This window comes from Cynoglossus semilaevis, chromosome 1 (assembly GCF_000523025.1).
Source record: "Cynoglossus semilaevis isolate Cse_v1.0 chromosome 1, Cse_v1.0, whole genome shotgun sequence".
NCBI classification, from domain to species: Eukaryota; Metazoa; Chordata; class Actinopteri; order Pleuronectiformes; family Cynoglossidae; genus Cynoglossus; species Cynoglossus semilaevis.
The window spans coordinates 33,555,527-33,568,878 of NC_024307.1; the positions used below are offsets into that span (position 1 = coordinate 33,555,527).

Below are 13,352 nucleotides of genomic sequence, written 5' to 3' on the forward strand. Positions count from 1 at the left end.
AACTTGAACAGGTTGCGGCGATCACTTGAAACAAAAACCTAAACAAAAAGCTAACTGTGTTCTAACCACATCTAAATGACAAAATCTAAGTCGACCTTTACCCCCTGTTTTGTCCTTGATGGTATGCCGAACTCAGAGGGTTAAAAACAGCAAATAACACCGACGTTTTTTTGTTTTGTTTTTTAAACATCAGTGGATCATTTTAACATCATTTTAATGATGTGTTTGAAAAAAGGTCCCTTTAACATTTATTGTTTTCACACCTTATATCAAAATGTATGTAATTGTACTGTTGTCCAACCATGTTGTGCTGAATGAATGGCGTGTGAACGTGATTCTTTTCACAGCCCGATGTGAAATAATGTGTATCGTTGTGGGGTTTAATGTTGGCACAAACTAATGTGCTGCAGTGTTCTTGACCAGAGAGAAAAACTATCAGCACCACGGGTCTCGGCGAGAAACTCAACCAGCATGAAAAATGTCCAGATGTTTTTCCATCACATTTCATGAGTACTACAACAGCGCTATTAATCCTGAGACATCTACTGTTAGTGGACAAAAAAAAAAAAGAAAATATCACTCCCCTCTCACAAAAGGAGTCCGTTAGTCACCATACAATTCCACAGCAGTCCCGAAACCTACAACGTCCTCCAGGGGAGCTCTGCTGTGTCACTGCATTACACTCCAGGGCCCTCACCCCATCTTTTCAATGGTGTGTTTGTGAGGCAGATCAGAGTAAACATCGCGGGCCAAATATGTCCCTGCTGACTAAATCCAAAATGGCAGCCATTACAGTGCAGGGAGGGGAGAAGAAAACAAATCCCAAAAGTTTTAAAGTACTCTGTCTGAGCCCAGACTTCAGACACTCCAAGATTCTCCAGTGTCTGACTCATCAAGAGGCTTAACTAGAAAGTAAAATAAAATGTAGTTTGTGCTGATAGCGGGCGAAGTAATTAGGCTTCTGAGAAGTGCTGCTTCATATGTTGCGGTGACAACTCCTGTCCCTCTGGAATTCTGCTACAGTACTCCTAGTGAAGCTGAGTTACAACATACTTGTTGGGGAAGAAAGGGAAAATACGAGAGCAGGTCTTGCGGGCTACAAAACAAGTAGCGTAGCCAGTTTCACTGATCAGTCTAATGGTCTGGCATGAGTTACTCCATCACCTGAGTGAACGCAATCACCCGCTCCCACTAGATGCAGACTGAGAGCACAAATCAACATCTCCAGGCTAGGAGTCGGTCCAGATATGCCCATCATGATCCCAGCTCAATTTACAATATTTCCCACGCATCCAGCCACATTTGACCAAGAGCAAAATCCTTTTAACCCACCTCACTTTGTCATTGTGAGCTAACTGTCCCACTCACTGTCCTATATCCTCCTGTGAAGTCACTGTATTATTCAAATACATTTTCAGAGAAGGTTGGAGAAAATATTTAAACCTTAACTCACAAGTGCTAAGTTGACAACCAAACATTTGTACTGTATTTGAAAAGAAAAAAAACATTGAAATTGTCATTAAGTAGCTTTAAGCTAGGTCAGCGGCTCTCAAACTTTTTATACTCTGTACCACCTGAAAAAACATTGAGCTCTCTGAGTACCACCATGACATGAGTACCACAACATTAGATTAGATGTTTCAGAGTTATCCAATTGAAAATGTAAATGTGAAAATATGAATTTTCCCCACGTACCACTAGAGAGTGCTACATACCACTGGTGGTACATGTACCACAGTTTGAGAACCACTGAGCTAGGTCATCAGTGAAGACAAATTTAAAGATCTACATACCGATAAGGGATCAGAGAGCTAGCCGCATCAGGTTAAACAGGACAGGTACATGTAAATAAATAAACAGTTAAAACTGCGACCAGCTATACCACGCCATCATTGAAGGATCATTAAATTTTCTAAATAAATACATCTTTTAGACTTTATTGTGTTAGTATCAGAGTCTGAATGACCTGTTGTTCTGGAACATTGTCAGATTATCTTTGAATGGAAAAAGTAAAGGGATATGACTGGATTCTTTTTAAATGAAGTAAATTAGTAAAACTGAAGTACATTTTTGCACTCTGTCCCACTATGGCCCCTTACCAAAAGACCTACAAACCGGCACCAGTACCCAGACCGGGGGTTGGGAACCTCTGGTCTAAAATATGGTTGTATTTTACAAAAGAGATATTAAAGCCCTTTGTGAGACGTACAGAGATGTTTGGCCACATTTTCAGGAGAGAAATACCAACATATATTCATACTGTACACCATGCAGTAAATTAACAATGGATGTACCCTCATTCATCCACTGGGGACTCATGAGTTCATCACTGAACATTCTCTGTCTCAAATAACCTAAGTAACTTTAAATTAGATGACGGGGATAAGTGTACGGTGGCTTCAGTCACGTATGTTACTAATTAACTAAGGCGTAGGCATAAGGTTCATTTATACTTTAAATTACTTCTACAGATTAGTGTAGGAAAGATATAAAGTCAGGACTTTCCAAAAGCAACAAAAACAGTTTGAGCTTTCATAGTTAATAATAATGAAATTGGTAAAATAATTGCTGTTGTATTTTATGTTAGAGTCTTGACTAAAGTTCTACGGAGAATGCAGTAATTTTATCAGAATCAAATGCCAATTGTTAATGCAAAGCTTACCTTAAAGTATCCATTACCAACTGGCAGCCCGTGGGCCAAATCTGGCCCACCAAACCGTTGCCATCTGGCCTGTAATTAGATTCGAAATCGTTAGGATCAGAGAGGTGATATCGTGTGGTCCCCACTATTAAAGCAGTTTTTTTTAATTAAATAACTATCATTTCTCACCATTTATGACTCAATTTTACAACCTACAAATCTAAATTTACAATTACAGAACTGTGATTTTTATTTCATTTTATTTGAGTGTCCAGCCCCAAGGTTTCTATCCTGAAAAATTCTAACCTTCCGACAAATATAATCAATGACCCTTGCCTTAAAGAGTAGATGCTAGCCTGTTTGTACTGTATTTTGTTAGTTAGCCCAATTAGGTTCAATAAGAGAATAAATGAGGTGTCAATCAAAAGGACATTGATGATGAAATCACACCAGGTAAATACGTATCAATTATGTTCCCTACCTAGATGTCTCTGTCCTCGAATGCTCTCATGGACCGTGGATCTCTCCACTGCCTCACAAAGGGTTTTAGTCTGACTTCACGCTACGGTTGGCCACTCATCTCAACTGTCAAACCCATTTAATTCAGCAGTCTTCGAAAATCAACCCCAAGTAAGGAGAGTTGAAAGCAAACTACACATAATTACAAAAGAGAGACCCTTGTGCTGCAAAGATAACCGAGGGGACACTTCTTAATCGACTCTGTCAGCGTCTTACCCCACCTCACCTTATTGTGAGCTGGAGTTGTCTTTGACTTCTTCTTTCGTCTTTATTCTTTGTTACTCCTTGGCCGAGAAAATGGGATTAGTGAAAGTTCTTGTTTGGTGGGGCCGATAAGAGAATTTGTTTAGAATAGGATTTGTGAAAAAAAAAAAAAAACAACCTTAAAGACTGAGTGAATGCAAAATCGTCCAACTCTGAGTTAGTATTAACAGAGGCTATGTCAGTGCCATCTTTTCCTCCTTGTAACTCAGCTTAGAGAAAATAGTAGAGATAGAGGATCCCTACTGCCATGTGGCTTTCCTCCCACTTGTAGATAACAGAGGAGGAGGAAGGATGAGAGAGGTAATGATGTAGATAGCAGAAAGAGGAAGACACTTCTCTTCCCAGCTGTGGTCCTTTTCACAACCCCAAACCCTTCCAACCTGTGATAGCACTTACAACAGTCTCTCTTCAGTCCAAACACACTCTCTGTCTTCACCTCCCCTCACCTGTGCCTCCACTGAAGAGGCTGTAACAGACATAAAAACCATTATTTCACAGCCTCCCGAACAAGCAATCCTTACATTAGCAAACCAAGCGTAGCCTTGACCCAGCCCACTCCCAGCAAGTAATTACCTACCAAGGCTCTTTTGATCCATTTTTCTCGCTGTTCTTTTTTCTTCTTTTTTTTTCTAAGGAAAAAACAAAAAAAAAAAAAACATTCTGCCGAATTCAGTGATTCAAAGCTGTTACTTTAAACCTGTTATTGTTGTAACAGCTACAGCTTTTAGGGCAGTTTCCGTTTTGTTGAAGAAGAAAGGACCTAAAAGTTCAGTGGCAGCCACTCTTTCTAATCATTCATCCATGCCTGTTTCCCAAAATAAGTTTTCAGTGTGTGGATATACACCCATCATGTGTTATCTTCCTTTACTCAGCAGCTTAGCTCAGTGATTTATGAAACCCTCCTGTGTTTTAAACTGTGGTTTGGAAGCTCTACATGACGGGTGTCAAACACTTTTTCACTTGGAAGGAGGATGGGGGGCACATCAACAATACAGTTCCCCTTCAAGGGTCGGTTAAAACTGGAAGACTGTATTGATCAGGCATGGGCAAACTAAGGCTGTATTCAGCCCGTTCAGCTTTTAAATGTGGCCCGCCAAACTTTAAAAAATTATATTTTAATTAAATTATAATTGATTTTTATTATCATTTAACTTCTGCCTTTTCCCCGCAATACCCACATTTCCCCAATAGATGGCGTAGAAAATGATAAAAGCATTTTAGTGTTTATGCATGTTACTTATCTTAGTTCACACAAACAAAATAAAAAAAAATCAATTTATCAGGTGAACAAAATTCAGCAGCATGGACTTTCCTATAAGGCGAATGCTGTTTAAGCTGCAGCAGGCCACTAAAAATGACTGGGCGTGCCACATTTGGCCTGCTGGCCTTGAGTTTGACACATGTTCTCTACAGTGTCTGTCCACTTAGCCATAGTATTTAGTACAAACAGTACCTTGTTTGGAGAGAAAATCAAACTGTCGTATAAATTAAAGTTGACTTTTCCACAAGCATGTCAAAGGTCAAAGTCAATGTGAGCTTCTTAAACTGCTGTTTGCCTCATAGCATAATTAAATAAAGGGATACATCTGTATGTTAAAGACATTTTTTAACTAAAGTATTTACTTTATAATGTCATTTTTAAAAATATATATTTTTTGCTAGTGTTAGTGTGAAAATAAAATGTAAAATTTTACTATAACAACCAATTAAATCCAGACAGACTGCTGATTATTTACAGCAGTAGCCACTGCTTCCACGCTGCTCAATTGAAAATGTGATGCAACCTGTGCCCAACTGATAACAGATTTTTTATTTTTTTTGGTCTGTGAATATAGAAATCCTGTAGCACATAGAAAGTATTGCATTTCCTGTGACATTAATAAGTGTCACTGGAATAATGTAAACAACTATTATTAGTATATTTTAAAAAAAAAAACAATTTTCATTCATGAAATCTAAAGAAATGTGATGTAAACAACTATTATTAGTATATTTTTAAAAAACAATTTTCATTCATGAAATTTAAAGAAATGTGAAAAAAAAGAATAACTGTATTTGGTCACACCCGCTCCTATTCTCAGGGACTCATGGTGATTATGACTGATGAGTAGTGGTCTTAAACCCCCATTCCGTAACCCAAATCTGGCCAAAATGTGGATGTATATAATGATTTAATGATTTAATTTTTTCTCTAGAAGATCTTTTAAATTAATTCCCAATTATTTTTTATTTTCATTCATTAGTTGTACTCATTTGCGTGTTCGTACTTTATTATAAAAAAAGCCTTTTCTAAAATATCTGGGGAGTTTTTTTGTATTTAATTGATGGTGAAATGATAATGGGAGCAGTGGCTTTCAGCCCATTTGAGTTCAAGACCCCTGATTCAGACAAGCAAAATGTTCCCATTCTCTTGTCTAAATTACTTCTTTCAAACCAGAAATTCACTTTAATGAGTAGTAAACCAAAGATAGGAAATTACACGTGAATTATATTCATCATTTATACAGCCAATTCGACATATGAAGCATCTTGTCTCCAAGATTATTTCTAGTGTGAGTTTCTGTGTACATTCAAGCAAAGTAAGACCAAATGTAATTTTCTCAGAAATCTACAACTTCCCAACAGCATGATTTCTATTAAGGTAATGAGTATAAATGCCAGCACCTCCGTGTAACCTATCCCTAATAGTGATGACTTACATAGTTGAAACTCTGTTGTTGAAGTAATTTCAATAACATCTCTGCCTGGAGACAGTACAGTGAAAGCGAATTATAATCTGCCACTGCATAGAGTACCTGGCAGCAGTTGGGATGTATAGCACATTGTGTTTCCAGAGTACAATATAAATGTAAAAATACCCCCAACCCGCCAGCGCCATAGTGCTTGGACACATAGGGGTCATTAGTACAACTGCTTCAGTAGGGAGATCGAAGTCGGAGCGCTGCTAGCCTCTGAGCTCCCCGGGGTAATCTGACCAAAGACGGATGTGTTTGAAGATTATAATGCTTTTTGAAATGCTTTTTTTGATAAATAAGTGTGAATGCTTTCCTTCGCCCCTATATACGCATCAAAGGGTGACCTGTATACCATATACTCCCAGACCATAGGACAGTAGTACCTTGGAAACAGGATTTCCCATGTGTTAGAAATGACTCTGCTTCTCATATTCACAAATTTTACTCTTCTACTCCGCAGTTCTCATGACATTTCTGTCGTCATCTTCTCATCAAACAGCCTTTGAGTTTTGAACCCATCCTTATAGATTTCTCTAGAACACAGTACAATCATTTAACAGAGATTAGATAGGCCGAGAGGCTGCAAAACAACTTCTAACAAACACACAGCTGAAGATGGATGGATGGAGTGACTGATTTTTATGAGGGTAAAATGAGATTCAGAATTCAATTTCTTGTACAGGAAAACAACTCTAACAACTTTAAAAGTCCCCATACATTACAGGTTACACGTTGTACCTGTCACCAACTCCCGCAAGATTCGGTTACACTTTATGTTCTGCCATAATTGGTGAGGAGGGAAATGTTATGTGGCAAAAAAGGTGTGTGTGTGTGTACACAGGTGTGTCTTTTGGAAGTTGAAAACTTGATACAATTAAAGTACCTTATTTCAAGTAAACACCATCACTGCTCTGAAGGCTGCCTCTCCATATGGTCCTTGTCTTCTTCGTCTTTCTTTCTCCATCTTAAACATGTACTGAAGGTAGAGCAGAGTGAAAATACAATATTCATATACATTACCGCATTTTTTAACAAAATGTTTTTTGTTGCTGTCAATTGGAACAGGTGAATCAAAAGTCTCCTGGTGGAATTTTGACACATTTGTTTAAATATTCATCAACATTTGGGGGAAAAAAAAGATCTGGAGTTTTCTAATTATAATATGGGCAACAACTGCTCTCTGAATTATTCTCCCTCATTTACATTGAACTAAACATATATTCATATCAGACTTAAGTCTTACAGAAGGGACAGAATTGATTAAAGTTTAATCCCGGTTCCTTGGCAGAGCTGAATTGATTAAAATATAATTCCCATATGGCCTGCCACTAGTTAATAGAAAAGAAGATTTTTGGATGCTAATAGATCCAGAGACTACATCTGCAACAGCTCACGTCAGTCGCTTGCAGTAGTTTTACTGCAGTAACCTTTGCTTACATCTAGTAATATTGGTCATAAAAGTTGACTCGGTGTCTACCATCTATGTATTTCAAACCCTAGCCCAGAGGTTCCCAAGCTTTTTAATGCCAAGCCCCCCCACCCCACCCAAACAGTATTGGCATCTGGCCAGGGACCCCCTTTGCAAACCCACAGACAATGCTACAAAGTATGTAAAGAAACATTAGCTTTTAGAATGTATTTTCTCACTTTTAATCACACCTCAATACTTTGTACTTTGTAATTTGTTTAGTACTGTATATACCCACTGAAATAATACACAAAATGATAAACTGTTGGTTTACTACTTTGGTCTATCCATTTTACACAAGCTAGCTAAATGCTAGCTTGTGGAGCAGAGTATCTTGATAACTTAGATAGGTAAATAGATGGATAGATAGATAGACAGACAGACAGACAGATAGATAGATAGACAGATCATAGAGGTGCGTTCAGGTACCATCATGAAAGTTGAGAATCCAACGATTATGGCAATTGATGTTTCAAGGTTCAGGACAAATTATTAGAACTGAAATATTTAATTCTCTTATTGGGCTTTTTATTTCTTCCCTTCCCTCCAATTTTCCAATAGTGCCCCCACTTTGAAAAAGTGGCTCTGGCTGCCTTAGCCAACCTGCCAGACCTGACTTATAAAACAAATCCTCTCCCCTTGAATCTTGCATCCTTAAAGCCCAGAGGAGTTTGATGAGGCACAGGCTCTAATCCAAATTGGTCCAATAGATGCCTTAATAATGTGAAAATGGCGAGTGCAGGCTATCGACTGAACAAACAAACACACGCACGGTCGCCCACAGTCTCCAAAAGAATGGACAAAACACAAAATGGATAGATGATGAAACTCATGTTGAAAAGGCCAACTATCACACACAGATAAAGGTCACATCCCTGACATATTTCATCAGTCATTGTTTACATGTCATCGCGTGCACGCAAACCTTCAGCGGTGCCAAATCTAGCCACATCACTTAGAGGGCTGTCACGCCGAGCCTCTTGTCTTTCCGCACCTTTCCGTGCGTGTTGTCCCCGCTAATGTTCGCAGCTGAAATTGGCTCCAAAACCACACGTCTCTTTTGATTTGACCTGGCAGAACCTGAAACAATAACTTCATTAGGCCGTGTTAAAGTCTCATCGTGAGCAGACAGCTACAGAAACACACACTGATTTCCCCTTCATCTGGTCTAGAGGGCACCTTTCTTTTATTTTGGCTCCTTTCAGATCACAGTCATCTTCTATAATTAGGATTTTTGTTTTCTCTCCAAAGGACATGGCCACCTGCAAGAAAGATGTAGGTCTATGTGTATAGAATGTGAATGCTGAAAGAAATATATATATTACATATGCTAATGCAAAAAAAAAAAACATCTTTGGATGCAACTACCTGAATCATTACAAATATGGATGCACTCCTACCGATGCTTGTGTGGAAGCAAAGTTTTACTTTTAATCAAATCTGGATTGAACTAGTTTTCCTTGCCTGCCTCGGTGTCTTTACCATTTTCAACAGAGCTGGGCTTTCGGTGTTATGTATCAGCAAGTACAATAATGAAAATAAATTACTTGTATATATTTGTAAAGTATATGGACCTCGCTAGCATACAACATGTATGCTACATGTAGGTAACACGTACCGTAAACAAGTCCCTGTCTTTGACTAGGTCCTCAAAGTTGGGACACCATTCAAATAAACGTATCTGTAGAAACTGATTATCATCTTCACACTCTTTTAGTTGGTTGGTTGGTTTTAGTTATCATCTTCACACTCTTTTAGTTGGTCATTTTTTCTAACATCATTGTTGTTTGTGAAACGTTCTGAAACACACAAATGAGTTTCTCCTAACCGTGTCCTCCCTCCATGACCCTAGTCGTGGGAAATATGGAAGAGCTCGAAACGGGAGACCCTGTAGTCCAGTGTTGTGAAGTGTATCCTCTGGTCAAGGACACAGCCTGGGTGAGGGGTGGATGGGGGTGGGTTTGTGGTAGGCGGTAATGTTGGTGTGTTCTGTTTTTAAACTCATCGTCTACTGGTGCAGTTATTCTTCTTTATTCTCCTCACTGATGTCCAACACCTGCTTCCTTTCCCCATGCTTTCTGAATGTGAATAATCTCCAAAAATAGAACATGTTGACGTAATAGTTGACTTCGCTAATGTAAGGAGTCTATATGACAGACATCGAGTTCCATAAGACAGTTCACAGACTCAAGCTAGGTCCGTTTTGTACCGAGTTAGTCTAATATTCTGATAATTGTATATGTGTAATGATCAATCTCAGCAAAACCGATCAAGTCTTAAGCTACAATATTGAAAAAACACCAGAACATAAATATATACTGGAGGAGCACAGCTATGACAACACCCTAACAGACACGAGCACATCCGTAAATAAACACCCAGAAAAGTGTATGTCGCAGATAAGTACGAGTTCTTCCACATACACAATAGTAAATTGTATCTCCCCCCAAGATATACGATTTCAGTTTGTTTTATTAAAAACAGACGAGACTGTTTTGTTTTTTTTCTTTCATGCAGTAGAGGAGATGATTTTCCCACGCTGTTTTGCAATATTCTCTACGGTAGGGTGACTATTGTAGAGTATATTGCAAAACAAAACAAATCAAAACGCATTCGGAATATTTCCCTGTCTTCATTGCGAGAATAATTCTACACACAAAATGTACACGTAATAACAATACAAGACTGTCTCCGACACACACGAATATTTTTCCCACAAGGCCATAGAGGTGTCTTGTTACAGAGTCCTATGGCTTGATTTGACGATGCAGTCTATATTTCACTCTCAGATGTGCACTGGGGTTGTGTTCCTTTCACAAACACACTTCGTCCTTCCTTACAGCCATTGATTAATCTATGAAAAAGCCTTCTGCTGACCCCACATCCTTCTCCACCAATAATTACTTCATAGGTTGTGTTCTTAGGTCACATCCTTCTGTACTACACATCCTGTGTTTGGACTCTCCTCCTCTACAGTACTCTACCTCCACCTAGCTTGTCCACAGCCGACTATGTTGGGATGAGGGGAAATAGATGTCAAAGGTTGCATCATGTCAGATACAGTGTGGATGCAAATATTAGGATTTTTTTTTTGAGAAAAACAGTCTAAATGAATGAAGTCTGAAGTGACATCAGCGGAGGAGAGTACAAGGAGAAAAATTACACCTGTCATACACACCTTCACCACAACTCCTGGTAACACATTAGTATTGGACCCTGGTAAAACACTCAACCCTGTCCCCCCCTCCATCCATCTATTCATCCAGATGGATGGTAATGACTGCAGACACACTGTTGAATTAAACATTGCCTTCCAGTCAGTAACACTGCTTCCCTGCTTTCGATAGCAGAACAGGGTGACATTTTTTTTTCCACTGGCATAGGCACTTTATCATTTGCTGCACAGGTGCATTGGAGGTCAATGACACAGGCCGAGCATTGTTCTAATGCATTCCATCTGAGGGCAAATGAGATGCATTTCCCTGTGAACTTTCAGTTACGGGGTCAAATCCCAACTGCCCTACAATCTATTTGACTGTCAGAATCAGGATGCCTTTTTTGGAAAAGAAGTACGTGCCCAGCCCTATAATGTCTGCAGTGAACCAGGGTTTCATCTCCCTAAAGTGCTACCCAGGAAATCCCATGTGATTGAAACAGTCCCTTTAAATTCCTTGTTTCATTCTGTGTACTACTTTGTGTTTCATGTGGAAGCTTACCCTGAGACCGTGACTCATTTTTATTCTTTGCCTTTTTTTTCCTCTTTTCCCCTCTTTCCACGGTTTCTCCTCCCTGCCTCTGTACTCTTTCTCTTTGATTTCTCTCTCCTTTACCTCGCGTCGGCCTCTAGGTCGCCAGCTGACCATCTTCAACAGCCAAGCGTTCATCAAAATAGGTGGAGGTGGAGAGACGGGACGCCACTTCCAAGGTCAGATCTCGGGTCTGTACTACAACGGCCTGCAGGTGCTCAAACTGGCGGCAGAGGGCGACCCTAACGTCCAGACGCAGGGTAACCTGCGGCTAGTGGGTGACGTGCCCTCTGTGCTAACCACGGACACCACCTCCACCACACCACTGGCTGACATGTCCACCACAATAATGGAGACTACCACCACCATGGCCACGACTACTACCCGCAAACAGCGCTCACCCACCATGAGGGACAGTGTAACACAGGTGAGTAGTTTCTCCTGTGTGATCCAGGAAAGAGTAGCATGTTTCACAGTGGAATGTGTCCCTAAAAAGTTATTTGATTGACAGGGAAAGAGTAGCATGTTTCACAGTGGAACGTGTCCCTAAAAAGTCTCTTATTTGATTGACAGGGGGCTTTTTACTGGAATACATCTCAATGAAACACTGCCTGTAACTTTAAACTGACTTTCCAATGTCCTCAAAAATGTTTTCAACTTCTTAGAACAGGGTTGTCAAACATATGGCCCTCTAGGGTGTTCATTCCGGCCCACTTGCTACATTTTGAAAGTAAAAAAAAAATCACATTCAGGATATTTTTTGCAAAATCATATTTCATTAAATATGAATAAATAATAATAAATATCTAATTGTACTGGTTTGCATGAAAAAAGGGGAAAAACTCGGACTTATTCTTATATATAGTTATTATGTTACAGCCCACTTGACTTCAGGACTTTGTTAGGTTGTATGAGGCCCATGAATTGAAATGAGTTTACACCTGGCTTATAATGATATTCAAAATTTCTAAAGTGCATAGCCAAGAAGCAGAATGGCTCTATCTGGACAGCAAGCATTTTTTTTGTACAAATCTTGTTCCTCCTCTTGTTGTCCACAACCATGTTCAGACCCTCTCTCAGCCTGAGAGGTCGCCTTGGGGCTTCTGTGAGTTACAATCCACACATCCAGATGATGATGTTAATCGCTACCCCTTTTGCTGCAAACACAAGCAAAAATATATATATTTTTTTCTTTTAATTCTTCTTACAGATTAAATAATATTTGTTTTTTTCTTTTAATTCTTCTTACAGATTAAATTCTAAATATTTGTTTTCGTGCCAGATTCTCGTTGTATTTTCATTTGACAAAGCCTCCCAGCCTAATCAAAGCTGCGCCGCGATACGTGCCGACAAAAGATATGAGCTTGTGGTTTTGAAATACGTGCAAGCAAGCACTTCCTCCCTCCGTCATGGTTGAGGCTGCCATGTAATTAACAGAAACTTGGAGAGTTTCTAACTCCAAGGTCACTTTTTTTCGCTTCAAACACGAGTGTTAAGAAAAAAAAAAAAGCAAATGCACAGTTGGCTCACTGTCTTCGGTTTAGTGTTTCTCTGTCTTCTCCCAAGATGTGGGATCAATGGAACCCGACTCTTAGATGTAACATGTTGCAATACACTTAGTTCAATATCATATCTCAGGGCTCCAGACCTCTTGCCGGAAACATTTCTCTCTGTTCAGCATTTAACGGTCTTTTATAGCCTTGGTCTATTATGTGGAATTGGCAGCGATAGACAGCACCGTTTGATGATTCTTCTGAACCCTTCTCGGGACAGCAAAGGTCTCTCTCTTTGTTGTCATAAGCCTTAATGTGTTCTGCACTCACTGATAGATGTTTATGTTTGGTTATATAAAATATAAAAAAGAAAAAAGCAGAGTCCCGTCTTTTAAGTGCTTTTTATTTTCTTCGGCCTGCATGCACACATTTGAACTGCCGCTTCCCTTATTACTGTTATTGCCGTTATGACTGTGTACCTGGATG

At 39.3% G+C, this 13,352-nt stretch overlaps 1 protein-coding gene across 8 annotated transcripts in view; it reads left to right on the plus strand.

The window, feature by feature from the left end:
* nrxn2b (neurexin 2b) overlaps positions 1-13,352 on the plus strand; it is a 572,664-nt gene that overhangs the window by 545,201 nt on the left and 14,111 nt on the right. For all 8 annotated transcript variants that reach the window (XM_017033577.2, XM_025054502.1, XM_025054515.1 and 5 more), the window contains one exon: positions 11,475-11,800. In XM_017033577.2, the coding sequence (XP_016889066.1) occupies positions 11,475-11,800 (326 nt within the window). The remainder of the gene's footprint in view (positions 1-11,474; positions 11,801-13,352) is intronic.